Below are 24,525 nucleotides of genomic sequence, written 5' to 3' on the forward strand. Positions count from 1 at the left end.
GTAAGTATTTTTTGGAAATAAGAAACTGAGTGGTTTATTTTCTACTTGAGGCAAGTTAATCCTAATATATAATATACACTATGTTAGGAGGATGGAATATGATTTAAAGTAATTTACACATGTATACTGTTACACCTCATGTACGAGGTGTAACTTAATAAAATAATATAATAAGGTGTATTAAGAATTTAAATAGGATAAATGATGACTCCCACCCTAGAAAAAGCTTTTGAAAATAGTGATATCTTTCAATTATGATCATTTTTAGGATTATGATGATCACTTACTGAGTAGCCAAACTCATCAAATTATGGTAAATATTTTTTAAGGATAATTGCGGTTTTATTTTGAGTGCTCGTCAAGATCAACTTCGGAAGATATTGTAGTTGTGCTTAAACTTTATTTTATTGCTTTGTAAGAATTCGCCACTATAAATTTATCCTATCAATGAGATGTATATATAATTTGACTGTCACATCTCAAAAATATCAGTATTGTAAATTCTTGAGGCGTGACATATACTCCTCAAATCCGTTATTAAAAAATTATATAAATTTTTATATCATTGTGTCTATACCCAATTTGTTCGTAAATTTTTAAAATAACAATTTTGCTCCTACTTCATATTTTGAGAATCCAAAGTTCATCATTTATATCGTAAGGAGGCTTATTAATAATTTAAAATTTGAAAATTCAAAGTATATCAGTTAAGAAAATACTCCAGAGCTTGAAAGTTAATTATATTTTAGTTCGAAAGTTCTTCAGATTTTTTTTAAGTTTGACAAATAAGACTTCAAGATTTAAAGTTTTGAAGTATTTGTGCAATTAAAATACTTTGGATTTTCATATTCCAAAGTTTTATCTAATATATATAAATCTTAGACTTTAGATTCTCAAGATTTGAAGTAGGACAATATCGTTTTTTATTTTTTAAAAAAGATTGCTAATAGAGTGGTCACATATACAATAAATTATAGGAAATGGCTAATCTTTGAGGCATAATTTTTTTGTCAAATAAACCTTCGTGTTTTAAGAATCCAAAATTTTAATTTTTTGAGGCACATAAGAGCCAAAAATAAAGTGAACATTATCTAAATTAGGTACGAGCATAACATTTGGACCGGTTTCTATGTGGCCAAACCCGCATACTTAAAAATGCGGGTCTCTTATTAAATTTATTTTTGAGATGGACTTTAAAGACTTAATTTTTAAGGATATGTAATATCTAACGTACAGATCATGAATACGAAAAAATAAATATATTTTAAACAGCAAAAATAATAGTTATAGTAAGAAAACATGTGAACCTTTAGTTAGATTCCCGCTTTTTTGGCATGATTTTGTAATTGATTCCCACTCTTTTTTTTTTTTTTTGGCTATTTCATCCCATTTTATTTCCAAGGACATTTTGGTAAATTTGAATTTTAATACTATTCGCTTTTTCTCTCATCAGGCACTTTAGTTACTGTTATGGAGAAGAGAGAGAGGTGAGAGAAATAGAGAATGTTTTCCTTAACAGACATGGCAGAGCCACGCCTCTCATACTAAATCCATGTCCAGTCTATGCATACGGTCTCTTCTCTCTCTCTAACTCCCTACTTTATCCTCTACACTCTCTAACTATGTTCGTATTTCAGTCTTAAAGATTGTTTCTCTCTCTAACTCTATTTCCTGCACTTTAGGGTTTGCTCTCCTCTCTCTAACTCACGAATTTATCCCCCCCTCTATTTAACCATATTGTTCCTCTCTGTGTCTCACGAATTTCTCCCCCTCCTGTAACCCACGTATTATTTCTTCCCCTCTCTCTCTCTCTCTAAGTCCACGATTTCTGCGTCGCTGTCCAAAGATCGGGTGCTTACTGTCACAGAAATGAGGTTGGGAATATTTCTCTCCCACTGTTAATTGTTTGAAAGTTGAACACGATTCTAACACTGTGCGTGTGTTTTGGAAATTTGCTCTGTTGACAAATTGAAGTGAATGGAATGCTCTCTCTCTCTCAAATTATATTGTATCTCAAAGATGTGCTTGTTCCATTTCTCTTTTTGGCTGTCCTTTTTATTGCATTGTTAAAATTTATACACTCACAGTCACTTAATTCTGTTGCATTTTGTTTTGTATTTGCCGAAACTTGACCATGATAATTTGCTTAATCGTGTGTATGATTTGTGGTATTCATCCACTCAATAGAAAATGGATTTGGTTGTTTATTTTTTCTTTTTTAATCACAAGAACATAGGGCGTACTGAGTTATTTGAAATTGCATTTGTATAAGAGTGTATAATTTAAATAGAAAATGGATGACAAATAACAGAAAATGTATAACAAATGCATAATCTAACATCTCTTCCCCACTGAGACGAGCTTTCTACAGGTCCCCACGCGCATGTAATTTATACGTGGCTGGGGTTTGACACCCGTCTTATATTATTCGACCCCCTGTTAGGGGTTCAACAACACCATTACACGTTAATTGTGACCTAACGAGTATATTGGGCACTAGGATGCTCCACTGTTGTCTCCTTACTGCCAGACCCCATTGAAATGTTTCCTTTCTCAAACTCCACTTGTTGTACTGAGTTTATCTTGAGAAAAATGGCAATGTACTTCAGTTTGTTGAATCGGCTAAGGAAAAGCTGGATGGGAAGTAACAATCGTAGCATTGATTTAATCACATTAGCAAGCTGTGGAGAAGCCAAGCATATGTTCATACTGTGAAATGATGCTATAGAAAGTCTAGAACATCTCACTATTCACAAGGAGATTCTCTTATTATACCTGACCCGAACAGTGGCATAGAACTATTTTCTCATTTTCTATGAAACCTCCCAAAGTTGATTTCTTTGTATTGAGGCAGCTGAAAAAAAAAGAAAAAAGGATGAGCTTTTGGAAATTTGTAACATGTAAATAATGAGAAAACTGTTAAAAAAAGTTTAAAATAAAATTAAAATGCAATTAACAGGAACACCAAGTTATTGGCGTCTAGATCATTACATCTTCGCATTTTAGTGTACGACCAATGTGATGCATTGATTGTGAATGTGATGCATTGATTGTGAAGTTCATAGGCACAGGTTTGTAAAATTCAAAGGAACCTTACAAATAGTCTCCAAAGTTGGGGTTTCCCTTAGTTCATTGAGGCTCTAATATTACATAAACTTAAGACTTAGGAGAGATGAAAAGGAACACGGGTGATTCCAATGCTACGTCTCAATTTTGCATCCTGCCACTGGACTACCCAAAAAATCGAAGTATTCTAATTTCTTAGCAAGAAAAAAGAGAGGAAGTTATGAATAACTTGGGGCTTTCGATTTAGGCTGAATGTATTTGTGCCCTTTATGGGTATACAAGCAATGACAAGATATCCCTAAATAACTTACCAGGCACTTACAGCCAAAACACACAATATACACATAATCAAGCACGTATCTGTTAAAATAACTATAGAAGTCCTAGAAAAACTAGCCTATGAATTATTTTGGCATGGGTCCAATATTTCAGTATCTCTATCTGTAGGACCCATTCCTTGTTTCCCTTCCCAAAACCTGGATTACCAAAGCCTAAAATAAAGTTTGCAAGAAATTTCTTTGCTAAACAAGATATTCAATATTTTATAGTTGTTCCAAATGATATTTTACGTTAATCATTTATGTATGGTGGATGCAAAAGAGAGAGTCAGATTGCTATTTTTAGAGATATGTCCTTGTTCACTCAGGATGTTGTACTACAGCTATTTGTATCCAAACTCGGACAAGTTCATTTAGTATGCATTGTCTTATGAAAAACAAATAGGTTGAAAAATGGAGCATCTACCAACTTAAGACAGCCTTCCAAAGAAAATTCAACTGCATCCCTACATTTACCCATGTGATCATATCGACTAGCCTATGTATCACTAAGTAAGCATCTCTATGCACATAGTTTATGCCTATATATATATATATATATATATATATATGGGTTTTGTTACGCTACACCACTTGTGGTGTATACCCTTAAAGTCCTCAACATTTTTTGGATACTTAGATACCCTTGCATTTTAATACAAAAATTTTCAAGCAGGGGCAGTTTTGGTCATTTAGAGGGGTAGAATGGATATTTCTATAAGAAAATAGTGGCATTCTATAGTTGTTAAAAAATAATTAATGCACCATGTGGGTGATGTTACACACCAAGTTGGTGATGTCATTGTCCACTATTATTCATAAATGCTTTTGTTTCTATTAGGAATTTCTACTTTACCCTTGACTAATTACTTAAAATACCCCTAGACAAAAAGTTAATATACTATAGGATAAGGGTATCTAAGTGTCCAAAAATATTGAGGACTTTAAAGGTATACACTACAAGTGGTGTAGTGTAACAAAACCCTATATATATATACACACACCATAGCGTTGTAGCTTTCATTGTTGGGAGCTTTCTTCTTGGTCCATATATCTCTTTTTTAGGAGTGTCTTTTAATAAAAAATTGTTCAACACTACACAAGATCACAACCGCCTTTTGGACTGTTGATTGGTGACTAAGCTTCAATTTAAATTGAATTTCTTGGGAAGCAGAGGAGTTCATGGACCATATATTGATTCATTGTTGTTATTCTACTGAAGTCTGGAATTATCTTTTGGCTTATGCGTAGCTGGGTGATACGATCTCCATGGTGGGCCCTTGTCAATGTTGAAGCTTGCCTATTCCCCTTTCATCATTATTGTACATTGTGGAAGCTATGTTGCTTTGCTATCTTGTAGGAGATGAACCAATGGTGGTTTGTTATGTACTCAAGCTGCCACATTAGGGGTGGCCCATTTTTTATTTGTGTAGTTTGTTCTCAGTAACTGCTGGCCCCATGCCTGCCCATGATAATAGTTCACAGTACTCTCTTAGATACTTGAAGTCAAGTTCCTAGCCGTGAGCGATTTTACACTCTTAGATACTTGAAGTCAAGTTCCTAGCCGTGAGCGCTTTGTCTAAGTCCTAAATGGCCTGATGTCTGAGTAAAAGCCTGATCCAAGGGTTGAAGCCAGTAAATGAAGTACACAAGCACTGAGCGCTATTTCAAAAGATTCGGAATTAGCTCCTCTTGAATCTGCTCAAGTCCCATTGAAGCATGGTGAGCCATCCTAGACATCTCACAGGGCAAGATCTCAGTCTTTAGATGCTCCTGATTCCCCCAATTGGTTTGCTAGGAAGAGAAGAATCTAAAGGATCAAGTTATCTACACATTATTCAGAGGTTAATCGTAGAACACCAAATACTGCGATATCGTATGAACCGGACATAGGTTGCATCCCTCATGACATGAAATTGAAAGATAGAATCTTCCTTGGAAAGACTAATCCATTCGGATTGACTTTAGAGTCCAACTGCTCTGCTTTGCCAGAATCCTTTTTCTTTTGAAGCTGTACAGAATCCATGTTGTAAATTTGAATCAGGTTGATCTCCTTGTTCTCTCAGGAAACAATCCTCTTCCACTGATCCCCCCATTGTCTTCTCTGTCAACCGATTCCTCTTCGAAGCAAAAAAGGACATGGCCCAAACTTTTAAGAAATGATTGGTCGAGTGACTTAGCATCTGGATATTTCACAGACTCTTTCCATCTCTTTATTGACTTCATTATCGCCTTTCCTAGCTGCACAACTGCCCATGCCATTAGTTCGTGATACATCTGGCCCATTACAACATTTAATTTCTTCACTTGTGCCTTTGCCAAAATTTTAAGTTGTTTTAAAGGCAATGGAAGTGTTGGTGGACAAAATGACTATTGTAAACATTTCTTAACACCCACAATGACATTCTCCAAACTACAAAAATATGGAGAAGCACCCAAGCAATCACTGCCTTGCCAGAGAAGGGGGTCATCCTTCCCTCTCTCCTAGTGATACAGTAACCTTCACCCCGCTCTCCCTAAATCGCCAATTCTGTACAGACCTTTCATACACAGTGTTGTACCGAAATTTTGTGACTACTGCACCAGACTTGTCCAGGATACCCGTTTAACATAGTTCAGAATTATAGTTAATATGAATTGTTCCATACCCATGCCTTTTAATTACAATTGTGTTATTACACTAACTATTAAAAGTAACCATGCTGTTAATGATCAGGGAAATTTTGGCAAGCATTAATGGCCAGAAACTAGATTGCAAACTCTACTTTGCTTGTGGTATGTATTTTTGAGTATGTATTATGATTAAGCACTCTGTTGTATACTGTTTTGTTATATTTGTGTGATTTGTGCAAGCTCCTTCAGATAAAATTTGGTGTTTACACAGCTCATATCTCTCTCTTTATATATATATATAATGTACATATGATGTTCCCGCTGGAGTTGTTCATTTACTCCCTCGGGTAAATCCCAATCTAAATTTGATTTTAGAACACCAAATTTTGAGATGGAACCTTTTCAACCTATAGAGTAGCCTCAATAAAAAAAATTGCTCTCTCTGTGCACTTGAAAAAAATAATGTCTCAAAATTGAATAGAGGCCGCCGTTTAATTTTTAGAGAGTGAGATCAAAGAACTAGAAAACTCAAAATTCGAATTTTTTCTTTTGAAAATAATCGTTCTAGAGACTTGGGTGGTTCCAAAATTTCCGATTGAAAAAATCTTCCCATATAGGTCTCTGACCGAGGGAGTAGACGTATACTATGCTCCCCTGGGAGCATATTGTATATGTACAGGTATATGTATGTGTATGTGTATGTATATGTTGGATCGTATATATATCCATCATTAAGTTTTGGATCTGCCGATCGTTTGTTTATAATATAAAGTGGCACCCACCTTTATGTGGTGGAATACTTACGAGGTAAGGTGATGTCTCGATGCTACTTGCAGTCGCAACCCTGAAGTTCTTTGGGCTCAGCGTTCTGATAAAGTTTACGTGACTGTTGCTTTACCTGATGCAAAAGATATCTCTATTAAATCCGAGCCTCATGGGTTATTCATATTTTCTGCAAAGGGGAGAAACAATGAATCCTTCGACTTCTCTCTGGAGCTTTATGGACCAATAGTTCCTGAGGTGAGTCTCTTTTTTTTTGGTTTTCTCTAAGCAAAAGCATGTTGTAATTGAGTGCCAGCCATGTTGGCTCTTGTTTTTGGGTTTCTCCATTGATTTTAGCTTTGTATAACAATCTGCTGAAAGCTCATATAACAGCCTAGGAACTAAAGATTTCCTGGAAATTAATATAATGTTAGTCTTGCTGAGTCGTGGGCTGTGGTGCATCGATACAGCTGTAGAATTGTTAAATTCTTTTATTTTGTGTGATTTTACATGCATTCTTAGAGAGTAACTGGTATGGATAAGGGGGACCCATTTTGAAGTATCTACGGTTTCTAATATTTGTAACTAGGAATAAAATTCTAGTTATTTTAATATTTTCCTGATGAATTGAAAGGGAAAGCATGCTGCCCAAGAGTGTCATAATTACTGTCCAATGAAATGAGGAATGGTGATCGAGAGAGTGGGACCAACCAAAACTGGACATGACACCAATCACGGTCTCACTTGCTGTCTTTCTCATACTGTCATTCCATTGGATGGTGATGACCCAAAGAGAATGGGGTTTTCCATCCATCATTCTATTTAGATAGTGATGACCCCAGGAGAATATAGCTTTGTATACCATGTAGTATGTACTTTCTCATGCTTAAAATAATTGGCATTCTTTGTCGAAGTTATTATTTTATTGGCTTTTTTACTTGTAACCTCATGTCATCCAAGAATAAGAAGCAAGGACATCTGTCAAATCCTATGGATGTTCCCATTGTAAAGAGCTGTTATAATTCTTGATCCATCTAATTTAAGAATTCCTATTATAATTCTCATATTTTACGAGAGCTCTTGCCATAATTCTCACTTTCTTGGAAATTCTACATGATGTGCAGAGTAACAAATCAAATTTTGGATTGAGGAATATACTCTGTGTCATCCAAAAAAAGGAGGAGGGTTGGTGGCCAAGGCTTGTGAAATCAGATGGAAAGCCAGCTCCATACATCAAAGTTGATTGGAACAAGTGGTGTGATGAGGATGAGGAAGAGGCAATAAATAGTAAGTATTAGGAAAGAATATGACACATCTAAGAGGCAAGGACGAATATGATACTTATTGGAAACATATTAAATGCATGGGTAGACCTAGATTAGGTAGACAAAGCTTTGAGAAGGGTGAACAAAAGGTTGGTTGGAACTTAATAAACATTAACTCCAAGAGAGAGAGAGAGAGAGAGAGAGAGAGAGAGATAGGGTAGAATATGATACTTGTTGGGATGAAATTGTCTGCAAGTGTTATGAACTTATGGTAGAATATGTGACTTTTAGTACCAAAGTAAGTGCAGTAGGCCTAGTTTAGGCAGACAAAGCTTAGAGATGGGTGAACAAAAGTCTGGTGGAAATTTATAAACAAGTATTCACTCCTTTTGTTTGCGTATATGTGTGTGTGTGTGTGAGAGAGAGAAGGGGGTTTATTATCGGAATGATTACTGTTGGTCTCTGAGAGAGAGAGAGAGAGTATTATCAGGAAAGCTTATTGGTCTTACTTTGCAGCTGATACACTGGCATTCAGCGGAGACCAAGAGAATACCAAGGTACGAAATCCATGATGCCATTCTTTTCTCCTGGCTTGGGCTTTGCTCTTGTAAAAGTCTGTCATTTAAAGTTCTAGGCAGCTAATATCTTCGCTTTTGAAAATGTCTTCATACAAACATCATCTTTGATGCAGAAGTATGAAGCAGATGATGAAAGCAGTGAAGATGAAGGATTACTCTGTAAGTCGACAACCTCTAATCCTATCTCCGAATAAGATATTTACTGCAGTCGCACAAGCTTAGAGAGAGAGAGAGAGCTTCAAATGCCCAATTTTGCATTAGTAACCTTCATCTACTATTGACGGCTACTGAGGTAGCATATGAGAGAATGGAGAGATATCGAAGTAAAATGTCAAAAGTTGGCATTAATAACCCATCTTACTATTGAGTTCTAATAATAATGGACAGGCCACCAAACTGGTTAGGTATTTTTGTACAGTTAAAAGTGGTTTTACCACCTATCAAACTGGTTGGACCATATTTTCAACAACCCACTCTATCCAAAAGTCAAATATTGCTCTTAACCCATTTTTTGCCAACCTAGATGGTCAAATATTGCTCTTTACTCATTTTTGGGAAACTTAGTTTTACTCTTAAGCCAAATAAACCTAGGCACCGGATGCTGGTGCAACCGGTCCTTAACCACTCCGGTGGCAATAACACTGATTGAGATATATACGTGTTGAGCCTCAAATGCTAAATTTGGCATCAATGAGACCTCTGTATTATTGAGGTAGCATTCGGAGCCTTAGCACAATATGTAGAACGATTGGGATTTTTCATATTTATTTTTTACTTTTTTAGGGTTTCAAAGCTTATATTTTTCTTAAGCTTATATGTTTCTTTGCCACATATGTACAGATCTCCCGGACTTACAGAATGCACGGGATGATTGAGGTGTTGGCCTAGAGGATGACAAGGTAAAAACAGATAGGAAGAAATAGAAAGGAAACTGACCTCGAATCTCGTTTCTGTCCATACAAACCTAACCCCCAAAATCCATACGTGTGACAGTTATGTGAATTGTTCTTTATTTCCTTAGTCTTGGCGACTCGAAAGTGATTCTTAACTGCTGCTCTCTCTCTGTTTAACCTCTCTCTCTCTCTCTCCATATGCCACCATAGAAACCAAGCTCAAGCTAGTCTCTTACATTCGCATTCCTCCCTTTCTCCCAAAAATGGTTTCAGTTTTTCCAAAAACAACACACCATAAATGTATGCAGTAAAAGAGATCAAACCTCAAACTAAATGTAGTAAGAGAGATCAAACTAACCGATATGGATCAAATTAGTACGACAGAATAATATCATAAAGCCTATTTAACAAGTAATTTTATAGCAGATTATCTCATCTAGAATTAATACACTTCACATAATATTAGTTTATTTAATTCTGACATTTACTAGCATGTATAATATTATTTAATTAAAAAATATTATTTAAAGTTGCAAACTTAATACTATATAAGTATACCTCAAACATCGAGTAGAAAAAAATGTTATACAGTTCAAAAACCTTCTATTTGATCATCTCAACTTTGAGATTTGAGATGCATGGATATAGAGAAAAAAGAACTTTTTCCAATGTGTGTTTGCAGTATCTGTTAGATCGGCATCCTTTTTTGAATTGAAATTTCGTAAATTTTTATTTTAACTACTATTTTTAGTTGTTTCTTTTACTTGCAGTTAAAATTAAGTGCTTCCAACATATTACTATGATAAGAAATGGGGGCAAAGTTTCTATACTTCCCCTAAAGTATAAAAGATCTATATTTCTCCTACCATCCAGTCATCCAACCTACCATCCAGCCGTTCAATTTTGATCAAAAGAACCACTCACTATTTGATCTTATATCCGACATCTCAAAGTATTTTATATTTAATTTTTTTATATAAATTGTATTAATTTGAAATTTAGTACGTGCCATCTTCTCATTAAGACGCATTTATAAAAAATATTTAAAATAATTTTTCAATAAAATATAATGATCAAAATACTCCATGAAACTTTCAAAGATATTTTGATCCTTTTATTTTATTGAAAATTTTTTTTTTTATACTTTTTGTTAGTACAAGTTTAATAGAAGATTGGACGTACAAAATTTGGCGTCAAAATAGTTTATAAAACAATTAAAAATAAAATAGTGCCGTGACATTGTAATTGGAGCAATCTTAACCGTCCATTCAAAATGGACGGTTTGATAAAAAGAAATATATAAGTTTTATGTTGTAGGAGAAACATAGAAAGCTTACCATAGAAAACTTTTCAAAAAAATAAAAATAAACTCCTATATTACAACTATCTAAGTCATAAGTATCTATACAAGTATACAAGTCATCAGATGTTCAAATAGACATCAAATAAATAAAGGTGTAGTTGGCATTAAGTATCTATACAAGTATACAAGTCATCAGATGCTCAAATAGACATCAAATAAATAGGTGGCATGATGCATCCGTAGTTGTAGAGCCAAGGTGCACCTACAAATTTTATCATGATATATAATTTTGATGTAAAATGATCTTAAGATTATTTCAAAATCTATTTTTATATCTAATTATAAAATTTATTAAAATAAAAAAGATCTATAAACATATGAAAATTTTGAAAATGGATGGTGTAGATAATATATCGTAAAACGAACTATTTTTTAAACTTAAAAAATATTTTTATTTTTCATGATCATACATCGATGCACATCCACATCCATAGCTCTACATTATAAGGTGGATTTTTGAGATCCCTAATACTACATTATAAGGATATATAAACTTTTTCCAATAAATAATTATTTATTATTGTAATTGATTTTATTAAGCCAATATGATAACAAATATATCCCCCATGATATAAGACGTCAAAATCCCTAGAATGAGTCAGTAATTATGAGAATTAAATAGTGAAACCATACGGGAAACCATCCGACCTTAGTTGCATTAATAACTCAACTTTTAACATAATAAATTAAATTGAGCAAGGCATCTGAACGCGGGAGAATACATAGTGAAACATACACGGGATAGATGACACTTCCCTATATAAGAGTTATCACATGTAAGCATCACAGAGCCATAAAAGAAAAGAATTGGGAGAGAGAGAATACATAGTGAAACATACACGGGAGAGATGACACCTCCCTATATAAGAGTTATCACATGTAAGCATCACAGAGCCATAAAAGAAAAGAGTTGGGGGAGAGAGAGACAGAAATAGGGAGAGGAGCATAATCACATCATATAAAAAAACAAACAAAAGCTAAGTGGAGATTAGGCCCCTTATTTTTTTTTTCTTTTTTTTTTGTGAGAATGAAATTAGATACTTCATCAACCATTGATACTACCACCAACACTCACCCATTCTCAATTCATACAAGAATTCGAAACAACTTTAGTTACATGGGGGAACAAAGATTTAAAACCAAGCAAAACATATTACATGGGTGGAGAAAGAGAGAGACTACAGCACATTAGTCACATATGCAAGAGACACAGAGAGAGAATATAAGCGCTTAGTTACAGGGGCCGCTGACGGTGCGAACGGAAACAACAGGGATGGAATCCCACCATGCCTTGAGTCTTTTATTGCTTTGCTTCATAGACATGGATCTACCAGCCTTGGAGTTCATGTACACTACATATAGGAGTAACCCCATCAACAAATATTTCAAGGGCACAACTATGAGCACAATAGCCATCCCAACCATTGCCCACATCACCATATTAGTGTGCTGAAATGCCACCAAATCGAACACGCAATCAATGCATTAGAAAAGTGCACCTGTATATCATGCTCTAGAAGAGAGAGAGAGAACCCTCGAGTGTTGGGGTTGTAAACAGGTTGACTCGACCTGACCCGGGTTTAGACCTAGATATTAAACTCCATTGGTCCAGCCTAGTTGTTTGACCTGGGCCCAACCCTACCCAAGTGATATCTCTATGTATAATGAGATTGTGTAGAGACCATTAACCTTTTATACAAGGTGGTCATAATTACAATTATGTACAACCGACTTGAAAAAATCTGCTAGCTTGGGTGTATAAGTTCAAGAAAATTTATTTTCTTTTGAAGTTTGAGCTTGATCAATGGAATAAATATAGCCATCTAATTTCTAATTTCACATCCAATGGTCAAGATTAAATTGTGACCACCTTATACTAAAAGTAAATGATCTCATTGTATACCTTATAATTAATATGTATAGCCATATATTACTGAGATTATTTTTATATTACCAAAAATATCATGACTACAAGAATCTTGTTCCTCCAATAAAATTTCTTCTCTTTTATCTCGACCTAGATTACGTTCCTATGACCTGGACCTAACCTGGATCCAAGTACGACCCAATTGGGTCTAGGTTGAGGTCCGGGGTGGGGATCGACTTGGACTTGAACTGAATCGACCTGTTTACACCCCTGTTTTTGAGAGAGAGGGGGAGTGTTGAGAGAGAGACCTTGGGAGCCCTTGATTCGAAAATAGAGCGACTCTTTAAGATGGCAATATTGGTAGTCTGAACGATGTTGTAGAACTGGTGGAGAGCATGTTGAGCAGAGACTATGCTCTCCATGGGGGTTTGGTCTGATGAAGTGCATATCACTATTTCCTTGCATTTATCTCTAACTCGCTTCCGCCGAACCCACAACATCAACCCCACCATCCACACCAAAATAGCAGCTAGTGCAGGCCAAATCCATTCCCTAAAAGGAAAACCTCAATTTTTCAATTACAAGAGAGAGAGGGGCTCACTTAGGGGGGAGAGAGAGATGCTTACTTGTAGATGATCAGTAAACTCGTAGCTAGCACAAAAAGAGTAATTGTTGGTCTTTCCCACTTCAATACTGCTTGAAACCATTGCCAGACACCTCTCAATGGACTCAGCAGCTCCTACATGAACCACACACCATGTTAAAATGGTTCGAAAAATGGTTAAAAGATTCCTGATCAAATCAGGGATTCTCAATCCGTATGGGAATAGATAACTGATTCAACTGAATCAGCAAGTTCGCCCTATATATTTAACTAATTTATAGACTTATATTTATGTATTTTTAACTCGAGAAGTCCATATAAGGATTAGTTTCAACCTACACACTTTTAAGGCCCGTAAGAATACTCTCTACGAGAGTGGGAAGCAGCCTCACAAAACCGTATAATAAATCATCAAACATACATAGGAACAAGTTCTTGATTTTTTTTTTTGATAGGAAAATAATTTTTTTAGGATAACGAGTGGCGTACTACGGGCACGTTTCATTCACATGAAAATATTTTCTGAAAAATATTTTCATGTTAAAAAATTCCTTCATTTCGCTAAGTATAGAAATATTTTAACACAGATTGATCTGAATCTGTTCATCAGGCAACAAAAATATTCTTATACCTAACCACATGAGAGAATATTTTCACGTGAAAACATTGTTCAGGATATATTTTCACGCGAACCAATCATGCATTACAAGTTCTCACTTCTCCCTGGCTATTTCTTGTCCTTCCAAGATTAAGGTGATTTTTTTTTTAAGGGTAAATCAATAGGAAAGGGTCCCCTAGAATGGAACTTAAAGACAGTCATGTTGTACACCAAACTGCTGATCCAGCAATCTGGATCGGACTCTTAGAGAGAGAGAGAGAGAGACCTGGAGAACAATAATACTATCAGTAATCCCCTCCTCTTTGAGCCCTTCAACACTGGCCTTTGCAATCTCAATCTCTTTAGCTTCCTCCCTCACTTGGCTAATAGTACTCTCCAATGATGCAAGATCCTCAGCAACCTCAGGCCCTACACTTGTCTCCATCTTCTCTTCAATTCCCATACTCCACACATATGGAGGACACACATTCATGCTCCTCAATATGGAAGTCGGGGAACATGGGTGTATACTATTGGTTTGCCTTAACCCATTTGCTAATTCATCAAGCACAAGATCACCTTTTGGTGACTCATCAAATAAGGTGAAGATCAAGAAATTAGTAGGGATGGGTGGAAAAATTCTAAGCATTTCTCTTGCTGCATGGAGTCTTACAATCCCGAGTATCATTCTTGCATGGGCCTCCCATCTTTGAAGGCGAGACTCTATCTTGAACCTTGCTAAGAATTGGTGCAGTAAGGTGACTTCTTTTATCAGTGTGAGCCAGTGATCTCGTCTCGTGGAGCTCGTCATCTCCGGGAACTCGAACACTACCCCTTCCTGCCTACGAATTTGAAAGAGAGAGAGAGAGAGAGAGAGAGAGAGAGAGGCTTACAATTGCAAGGACTTATGAATCATGGCCGTGTCAAGAAAAAAAATGCAAAAATTCCTTCATTGTGAGAGAGAGAGAGAGAGAAAGAGAGAGAGAGAGTGTCTTACAACTTTGAGGACTTATAAATCATGGCTTTGTCAAAAATTGGAGCACCCCAAGGACCTGTTGAAGATGGCATAATAAGATAGTCTACACCCTGTTCAGAAAGATCGATCCTTATAGCATCCTCATATGATATTACCCCCGATGCCTCGAAGTACAGAGCGGAGTTCGTCAAAGTGAGCCGTCCTAAAAAAATTCATCCCAAGTATATTTGGGACCTCATGTAAGATGATGGTTTCTAAACGAGAGAGAGAGAGAGAGAGAGAGAGAGAGAGAGAGAGAGAGAGAGAGAGAGAGAGAGAGAGAGAGAGAGAGAGAGAGAGAGAGAGAGAGAGAGAGAGAGAGAGAGAGAGATGGGGGGTTACCTGGCCAACTGGTGCCGCCAATATGGCGTACCACTCTTTGGGTCATTGCGGTTCCCTCTACATGTAATATGAACTCATCTTCAGCCAACTCCGCACATGTTGGTGTTTCTGGTTTTTGCAAGTACTTGATGCACCTGGGCCAACAATTTTTATTATAAGAATTTTGCCAGAGGTGACACTTATTTCTATTTTTCCTTAATGAAACCTGGCTAAGATGACAATGAAATACAACTTCAAAAGAAAAAGACATTAAAATTCATGAGGTCATGCCATAGATGTTTTCTGTCAAGTATTTAATGCTCCAAACCTCAATTTTCCAGACTTTTGAACGAAAATTATACCTCCCAATTGTGCAAAAATGCACTTCGCACATGCACTTGAAGACCTCTATAGAGATTATCTCTCAACGACGTGAATACGAGAATCTGTTTCAAGAATCAAAGCATGTGTCTTCTCATCCACACACGTCTTGTATATGGAAATAAGTGATGTTTGTAAGTGCCCACACAATCCATACCGTAATTGCCAATCCCAAAATAAGAAAATTTTGAGATACAAATAATACACACATTCTCTTCAAATAGTTGGAATAAAGCTCAAATGATAATGATGATAATACCAACACACGTTTTTTTAAATTATGTACCCCCCCAAAATGTGCATGGACAATTGTATATGCCCTTGAAAATTTCATAGACTGTATCAGGGATACAGATATAAGAACCTATCCAAGTCATCTTTCATGGTTTTAGCCCAGACTCGTATGAGGACATGAGTGTCTTGTTTGTCCAATATATGGACTCGTGTGTACACTGCAAACATGTTGTATCTGTGAATCCTAAGAAACGAACATTAGAGATGCATATTGCAACACCTGTTTTCATGTCCACGTACAATTTCAGACGGTTGATGTCTCTCTTGCAATGCCTCATCAGACACTTCTAAACACACACAACTCGTGTTTCATTGTTGCATAAGGGAATTGCTCTAGGGAGAGAGAAGCATAGATGGATGCATGCTTTTAGGTGATCATAATATTGCATAAACCTTATGAAAGGATAACTTTCATTACTTGTCAATTTCTTTGAAAAACCGGTCATAAGCTGGATAATGAAGCCGGCCAGTCGTTGAAGCTGTTAAGGTTTCAAATGCAAATCGAGCGTTCAAGATATCAGCTGCTAAAGGGATCACACTGCTAAACCAGACAAATGCGTCTTCACCGATATTTCGCTCATCATCAACCTAAAGAGAACAGAATTGATATTAGTGTTCAATAAAATTGACACTTTAGCAAATAAAAAACAGTAGGGCTACAGAGAGGGTACTTATTACATCATGCAAATAGACAATTGAAAAGTAGAGATCCATAGGATCCCAATTTTTGGGCACATTTAGATCTCTTATAGAAATAAAGAATTATCATAAAATAAATTCGAATTCACGCAAAAAAAATTGAAGTCTATGTGTGCTATCTTTGTTGTACAATGGCCATCGATTTGATAAGGAGTCTTCATGAACTCAAAATTAAATTTTCTTTCTGAAATTACTTATTTCCAAATAAAACTACAACTAAAAGAAACGCCGAAACAAGCCGAACAGCTAGTTAGACTTTATAGAGGCCTCTTAAATCCCCACATGTTGTGGAAGACCCTTTTGGTATAAATGAAAAGAAAATCTTTGATCTCTAGTCCTTGAACCTCCCAACTATCAAATATGACTGCTTATATTATAACACAAATTAATAACTATATTGCCTCTATTTAACATTCAAGACTCAACATCGAGAAGTCACTCTAATTATAGCTTTTCCAATGTAGAAAAAAAAAGTAAAACTTGATTTGTCTCACAATTGTGAAAGAAGCAGAAAATAGTATACTTCCAATCACAAATTTGGCAATAATGCCCTTAAATTAATAAATTAGACATTTCTAAAGGTCATTCCTTGTAGAATTTCATCTGTGTGTAAGCAAACAAGTGTTTAATTTGTGTGTTTATCGATGCACAGGGATGCGTACATTAAACTCACAAGTAGGGGCATCAAATCAGAGTAGAAGAGAGGGATATCTTCTATGGCCTCTTGCACTCCTCCATTTGGTGGCTTCATCCTTTCTTCCCTTTCCTTTGCTACATTCTCCTGTATAAACATGATTAATGATTCACACAATTAAATTAAAAAAAAAAAAAGCACAAAAAAGCTCTCTTTGGCAACGTTTGAAATGTTTGGGTTTGGGTTCTGACACAGGTGTAGAAGCCCAAGCTGAAAATATTTAACAAGAAAATTCAAAAAATACTGCACAACAGGGTGATCTGCTCTGACTCAGTCGAACAAATTTTGAAATATTGCTCTTAGCCCTCCTTTCTTCACTCTTCAACATAAACTAGTTATAGTGAGGGAAGATGACATTGTCCAACATTACATGTTCTAAAGTTGTTCCATGGATTAAAAACACTGGTCACAATATCTACAAAAGCTAGTTTCAACTACAAAGTCTATACCTCAATGGTAGAGGAGGGGAGAGGGTTTTCCAAATCTTTTTTTTTCTTCTAACATTAAATACACGTATGTTCTAGTCTCTTAAGAATGTCGTAGCCAAATTATTCACCGCTTTCCCATGAAACAAACATTGGTAAGCTGCAGTTCAATGGGAAAGAATTTTCAAAAGGAGTTCGTTCTTGCATACAAATGTGCCCCAAAAGAGACTCGAGCCACAATCATTCCTAGCAAAGCCTCTTTAATTCTATTCCATTGTTTTTCTACACTCACAGACAATAGCCAAGGGACAATGAAATTGAGCAAATTTACATGTCCTCCCACTAAAAATCGTTCCAAACCCTACCAGAACATGCAGTTCCGGCGCCAGCAACCTCTACCATAGCTTAAAAAACCATTCCCGCCCCTAATTATAAAATTTAATCTTCTAACATGGTACAAATTGAGCAGATCTATAAACACTTAAAAATCTTGAATATGAATGGTTATGATAATATTTGAGAGATGCACTATCTTTAGGACTTGGAATCCAGTTTGATAGGGTTTCCAGCATTGGAACAATCTTTCATGTGGATTTTTAAGATGCGCTTTGCTAGTCTAGAATTGGATTCTTAGAGAAACTTCATAAAATAAAATGGCCCAAAACTTTTATTTTTGTCCAAAATTAAGACATGCTAAATAAGACTATTTAAGAGAAACAAATAAAAGCTGTAATAAGTATGATAAAGAAGAATATGCAAGAACCATATAAGATTCTTCAGTCAAAGAGCTTGGGTTCTCCCAAGCCAGCATCATATCGAAGGTGAGCCGACTAAAAGAGCTCTCAGATATATTGAATTCCATGCGTCTGCAAATGGCACATAGCGCCCTTGAGCTGCAAAATTCGAAAAATTTTCTCGAGTAACAGTCATCTGTTCCGCCTGCTTTATAACCTCTCTCAAACTCTTCATTGAGATCTTCTAAATGCACTCCTATGATCCTGAGAATATGTTTCTTATGAGTTTTTATGCGCGTGCACACACACACAAAAAAACTCTCAAAAAAAAGGAAGGAAAAAGAAAAAGGTCGAAGAATATTTCAAACGATCACGGTTCCTCAATTAGAAGACTCACACTTCCAATTTGAGAAAATTGATCGATTGATTGAGAGAGAGACAGTAGAGAGAGAGAGAGAGGCATTATATGATTCAATGAGAGAGTAGAAGAGAGAGAGGCATTATATGAAAAGACAGTAGAGAGAGAGAGAGAGCCATTATATGATTCAATGAGAGAGTAGAGAGAGGCATTATATGATTCAGTAGAGAGAGAGGCATTATATGATTCAGTAAGACAGTAGAGAGAGAGAGTACACTGAACATTGTTCGAGCACAGAGTTGGCGATGGTGGAAAGATGCTTCATTTTCTTTTTTGTTTTCAAGTTTTTGGGGAGAGGGAGAATTGCATGTTTCAGCCATGGCTAACATTACAGTGTGCTTTTAACGGGAGCAAATGCCACGTGGTTCTCCCACTTCAATCCACATAGGCATTGCGTACACGTGTATATCTGGGGGCTCCAACTCGTTACATGTGGATCTTTGGAGCATTCGCCCATCCTAAGCGCGCTTAACTATGACATTATTATAGGATCCGTTGTATTAGTGCGGGTACGACTGCACCCGATTTATATGTGGAGTGCGTTAAGGACGCGGTTTCTATTAGCCCAACCCTATAGAAATGCGGACCTCTTGATAAATTTATTTTTGCGATTGATTTTAAGACGTCATTGAGTAAACATGTAATCTCTAACATGTAGATCAAGAATATAAATAAATAAATAAATTTTAAAAATTAAAAATAATAATTTTAATAAAAAAATATTTGGACCGTTAGTTTCAATTATTTTTAGATGGAACATCTACTTGCATCCACCTTTAAGATGGATGCTTTACAGTTTTTTTTTGGACCACATATGTAAATGCGGTCAAGCCTGCATGAAACGATTTTCCATATAGTTAAATATCGTGGTTTGTGGGATGGCGTTTCACCAGCAGCTTCATCTCGGATAGTGGGATTGGCCATTTAGATCAGGTTTAGATCGGTATGAATTGGTATTCTAAAAAGTATAAAAAATAAAAAACAAATAAAAAAAATAGAGGTTTATAGAGTAGGGAATTAGATGTGACTTTAAAAATTGTTGATAAGCTTTAAAAAATTAAAAAATTATATAAGATAAGTTGAAGTGGGGGCATATATGATCTCAGAATTGGTTTGTTCCAACAGATTCTCATCCAAATCGAAGATCTGGATCCAAAATCGTGGGTCCAAACTTTAGTAGTGCTGAAGCAAACTCAACAATAATTAAAGAAAAATTGCATAAGCAAACATAAATTAAAGGTGAAAACATTAAATTCCTATTTGAAGACATTGGGCCTTTTCTAGAAAATTACATAAAATCATTTTTGGTGTTAATGGCACTATGCAATTATTCTTAAATTTCACATGTTCTGGAGAAGATCTTATTGTCTAAAAATTGGAGTCTCTATTTAACCTCAGGATTTTTTATTTTTAGTTTTTTTACTTTTTATTTTTTGAATTTTGACAGGGAGTAGGAAACATAAGAAATCCAAGTAACAAATTTATTAGTTTATAATTTAAAGCAAAATACATACGGATACTTTTGAGAGTGGTCAATTATCAAATGGGCAATCATTTGGCTGAAATTACAAGTACCACCCCCTTCTCGAAGAGCCGGCAATTTAAATGTCAAATAAGAGAGCTAATTTTAAAAGTAAAAAAACTATCTGACGTTTCAAATACTCAATTAGAAAAGAGCTAATTCTAAAAGTAAAAGAACTCGATTGGAAGAGAGTAAATTTTTGTTATTCGTTATCTGATATTTGAAATACCAAACAAACCATTTGAACAAAAAATATAGCATTAGTTACCTCTTTACCCAAGGAGAAACTTTGGCATCTCACTACAGCAAAATTAAAAAGCGAATGGAAATGGCTGTGTAATGCCTAAACTTCATTATTAGCAGTCAAGAAGTAGCAGTGATCCCCGTGATCTATAAACCGCAAAGAGGATGAAATGAGAATCAGGATATACAAGTGATTCCCGTGATAATAAACCGCAACAAAAGAAGCATCCCGATCTCTCGAACAAATCTCAAGAAAAACTTCCCATCCTTCTGGATTACCAAAAGAATGAAACCGATTTCTCTCTCGGCAATGGCAAGTTAGTGAGAGACGACCCATGCTCCTGATTTTTTACTATGACGTTGTCGGGTATTTCAAATATTCGATAACAAACAACTACAATTAACTCTCCCACTGTCCGGAGCTCTTTTACTTTTAAAACTAACTCTCATCTTGTCTGGTATTTGAATTGCCAAAAAATTGTCAAAAAAAGAAGGCGGCTTCGGAAAAGAAAAAAAAATTGAATCGCATAAAAATGACGGTGGTGCTCTTAATTACTTTCGGGCAAATGACTACCCATTTAACAAATGACCATCCCAAAAATGCCTATAATATTATTTGCTCTATAATTTAAGTGAACTAAAAAGCGCATCCGATAATAGGGACTCTTAAGATTGCTTGCAAAGCTATTTCCACACCAAATTACGGATATTTTTTAAAGCATGGATCGTTAAACCAATAACTGATCCGGATTTCCAATTCGGTTCGGCAAGTCAGCGATCCAAATTGGTAAATTAAGGCCACTTCTGACTGGTTCCCGAAATTGGCAAGAATTGGTCACCCCGACGATTTTCACCCCAGATCATGTGATTCCAATCTGGATGGCTATTTTTTAAAACCTCTCCCCTCTTTAATATCAAAATCAAGTTCTGCTGAATATTGAAATTAATATCAAAATTAAATCCTACATGGTGAACATCAATTCTGTTTCGAAGTAAATTAGTAAATCTAAATCTTGAGGATGAAACACAAATTTCTAAACAACCAAAATCAAGAAAATGACCGTTACTATTTGCCACAAACTCAACAGAGTCTATCAATGTGCGTTAGATGGCATGCCGCAAAATGAATCCAAAAAAGAAAAATTGGAGTTTCTCCCTACAGAGCAAAACCAGTGACCTGTGAATCCGAAATTTAATCGAATAAGCTGAAACCCATATCATCATCACTTTCTTCCTTGGGCTCCTCCTGTTAAGACAATGAACAAATAAATCTTGTATAGATCTCAAAACTTTCAATGTAACCACATTAGCAATGTTTTTCATTTTTTAATTTTGGGTTTGAGTGTAATAAAATTTATAACTGAGATTAAAAACACAACAAATATTACCTTCTTTTCTTCAGCTGCAGGAGCAGCAGCGGCTCCACCAGCTGCTGCTGCAGGTGCAGGAGCAGCAACTGCTACAGGAGCACCACCGCCACCTTCAACATGCACCACAAGAAATATGTGAAAATTTGAATATTTCAAAACATTTTCTCAGATTTATTTGATCAAAAAGTTCATGATATCATTGACTCATGCTTACACCCTGGTTTCCATGAAACCAGGCCACTAAGATCGGAAACAAATCCTAAATCAATGCAAATACATTTTTCACATCAAATACATGAATGTACAGCTTCAATGGTGTGGATATGATCATCTTCAAAGAATTAAAATGATTCAGGGCAGAAAACAGGCATACAAGATGGACCCTTTTTCAGGCTCAAAAAATCTCAGAGTAGTTGAGATGATAAGACCTGCGATGTTTTGAATCTCAGTCCATCTCCAAGATGGATTAGAAGGGCGGGCACACTAGAATAGGTGCTCCCAGGGATGCACCTAACCACCACCCCTCATTTGATTCCACAGTTCTGATAAAACAATAAAGCTTGAATATAAATCTATGGAGTTTTGTTGCTTTAGTAATGATCTGTTTCGAGTTTTTTTCTACTAACCCGATCCAGCACTGACAATGAGATCATCAATGTTCCTCTTTTGGACCAACTTGTAGAAGAGACCGGGCCAAAATGAATCAACCTGAATATTCGCCGCCTTCACCACAGCGGCAATTTTCTCGGGCTGGCGCACAAGGGATCAGCAAAGCAATGCAACAAACATAAACCAATGGACAAATGATTATATAAATTAAAAGAAAATGGAGACAGTCAAGAAACTCCAAATGGATTGTCAAAATGAAACGAACAAATGTACTGATTCTTCAACATTCTTCGAATCTTAATTAAATCCTAACCAAAGTTCTTTCAAATCATTTTCATGAACAGCAAAAGAAATGGTATAAGCTAAAAACAGCTTGGAAATCGACTTGAGGCACACAAATCCTCACTGGTTTCTGAAAATCATCACCATCCATCAATGAGTACAAGTGAATAGAGGACTCATCAAAGGTTATGTTATTTGCAAACCACAAAAATCAATGTCAATGTTATTTTGAAAACCTTCATACGGAAGTATTTCACAATAAGAGCATGTACATATGCAAGGAGACATTAGCAAACATTTAATCATCACGAATCCATTCTAGTCTTTGTAGAAAACCCTAAGACTCTGCAAAGCAAAGACAATGACGACTGGAAATTAAATTGAAACTATTTGTCATCCCTAAAAATTATCAGCACACCCCAGAGGCGTGGACAATGCAAACACAGAGATAAAACAATATCGAATCCAGACACAAATTTCAACAATACATATAGATCAATTTTTATGGTGAGATTGCTACTATTTTCCACACTATCAATACAAGGATTACTCATGATCGAGAAAGGATATACACTATAAAACCATTTGTACGCCATGAAGATTAGTTGTTAGCCCCAAATCAATAAAACATGATACAGTAATTATTTGTACGCCTTAAACCAGTAGAATCTGATATTACTGCAAGATCTTGAATCATTTTCAAACCTAGACCAGCACATCTTTGTTCTCAGGTTATAGCAAAACCGTAAAAATCATTTGCTTAAACCAAATAACATTTACCATACAACTAGTTCCAAAACCTAGAACCAAAACAATCAGAAAATGCGCAAATAATGAAGAGAAAATAGAGATGCGGCTTTCAGATATGATTAGGAGTGATACATTTAAAGTAAAACCCTATAATCATTTAGAATCTCTAAATCAGGATACACTTATCATGGTATATTAATCATGAGATTGGTTCCGAACGCTAAAAGTATGGATCAGAGCAAGGTGAACACATTATGAAGAAAAACTCAGATGGGTTTTCAGAGATTGTTACCGTAATTGCAATTCCATCGTCATGGAGCAAGAGAACCGCGTACGTACAAGCAATTTCACTTGTCGCCATTGCAGCTCTAAACGTAATGTTCCAGTAACCTTTACAGAAACCCTAAAAGATATATCTATATATAAGGGTGTGGTTCGTATAAGGCCGAGGCCTAGGCCTAAACAACTAAAAGTAAGACGCACCTTCAAATTGACGAGGTTTCTATGAGTCGGCCGACTCATATGTATATATACAGACCCCAACAAAAGTTCATTTGAAATGATTTTGTTGTTTTTTTAAAATTCATCATAAGCCAATATGATCATAAATATGAAAAGAAAATAAATTGTTAAATTTAAAAAATGTAAACTTTTTTAGTATTTTCGTATGAACCGTCCATAACTTATTTATGAACAATCCACTATATAACATCTACCTTTAGGATGGACCTTTGTTAGTGAGCGGGTTCTTGTCCCATTGACTCATGAAACAATTTCCCCTTCAAATATTGTCAAAAAATATTGTTTCAATACTAGAAATATTTTTTATGCCCGAAAATTTA

The 24,525-nt window shown here is 35.7% G+C and overlaps 3 protein-coding genes and 1 long non-coding RNA gene across 8 annotated transcripts; 1 reads left to right on the forward strand and 3 right to left on the reverse strand.

The window, feature by feature from the left end:
• Positions 1 to 1,470: 1,470 nt before the first annotated feature.
• Positions 1,471 to 9,649, forward strand: LOC18421530 (HSP20-like chaperones superfamily protein). Of its 2 annotated transcripts, XM_011626613.3 has the most exons (6): positions 1,471 to 1,874; positions 6,833 to 7,016; positions 7,883 to 8,045; positions 8,540 to 8,580; positions 8,715 to 8,760; positions 9,442 to 9,649. In XM_011626613.3, exons 1-6 carry the CDS (start codon positions 1,870 to 1,872, stop codon positions 9,474 to 9,476), a joined length of 474 nt encoding a protein of 157 aa, XP_011624915.1. In that variant the 5' UTR covers positions 1,471 to 1,869; the 3' UTR covers positions 9,477 to 9,649. The 2 variants fall into 2 exon arrangements, with proteins under 2 accessions (XP_011624915.1, XP_088718074.1); XM_088861948.1 differs by lacking the exon at positions 8,715 to 8,760.
• Positions 2,263 to 6,894, reverse strand: LOC148783007 (uncharacterized). Its single transcript, XR_016052043.1, has 3 exons — positions 6,801 to 6,894; positions 2,776 to 2,854; positions 2,263 to 2,681 (listed from the first exon to the last, which is right to left on the reverse strand). It is a non-coding gene; the product is annotated as an uncharacterized LOC148783007 (long non-coding RNA).
• A 2,267-nt stretch (positions 9,650 to 11,916) lies between the features above and the next one.
• LOC18421531 (ArgH (DUF639)) lies at positions 11,917 to 19,221 on the reverse strand. Of its 4 annotated transcripts, none has more exons than XM_088861943.1 (10): positions 19,123 to 19,221; positions 18,519 to 18,753; positions 17,310 to 17,417; positions 16,356 to 16,525; positions 15,284 to 15,417; positions 14,924 to 15,104; positions 14,213 to 14,768; positions 13,351 to 13,463; positions 13,033 to 13,276; positions 11,917 to 12,306 (listed from the first exon to the last, which is right to left on the reverse strand). In XM_088861943.1, exons 1-10 carry the CDS (start codon positions 19,170 to 19,172, stop codon positions 12,088 to 12,090), a joined length of 2,010 nt encoding a protein of 669 aa, XP_088718069.1. In that variant the 5' UTR covers positions 19,173 to 19,221; the 3' UTR covers positions 11,917 to 12,087. The 4 variants fall into 4 exon arrangements, with proteins under 4 accessions (XP_088718069.1, XP_088718073.1, XP_088718071.1 ...); XM_088861947.1 differs by having other exon boundaries at positions 17,299 to 17,417; XM_088861945.1 differs by lacking the exons at positions 16,356 to 16,525; positions 17,310 to 17,417; positions 18,519 to 18,753; positions 19,123 to 19,221 and adding an exon at positions 16,178 to 16,291.
• Positions 19,222 to 21,600: 2,379 nt separating this feature from the next.
• On the reverse strand, positions 21,601 to 24,088 carry LOC18421532 (60S acidic ribosomal protein family). The gene is made up of 4 exons (XM_006826278.4): positions 23,976 to 24,088; positions 22,669 to 22,792; positions 22,061 to 22,152; positions 21,601 to 21,918 (listed from the first exon to the last, which is right to left on the reverse strand). The coding sequence occupies exons 1-4, from the start codon at positions 24,042 to 24,044 to the stop codon at positions 21,865 to 21,867; spliced, it is 339 nt and encodes a 112-aa protein (XP_006826341.1). The 5' UTR covers positions 24,045 to 24,088; the 3' UTR covers positions 21,601 to 21,864.
• Positions 24,089 to 24,525: the final 437 nt, after the last annotated feature.

The sequence above is a fragment of the Amborella trichopoda genome, chromosome 3 (assembly GCF_054954075.1).
Source record: "Amborella trichopoda isolate Santa Cruz 75 chromosome 3, AtrichopodaSantaCruz75HAP2 v2.0, whole genome shotgun sequence".
Taxonomy (NCBI): domain Eukaryota; kingdom Viridiplantae; phylum Streptophyta; class Magnoliopsida; order Amborellales; family Amborellaceae; genus Amborella; species Amborella trichopoda.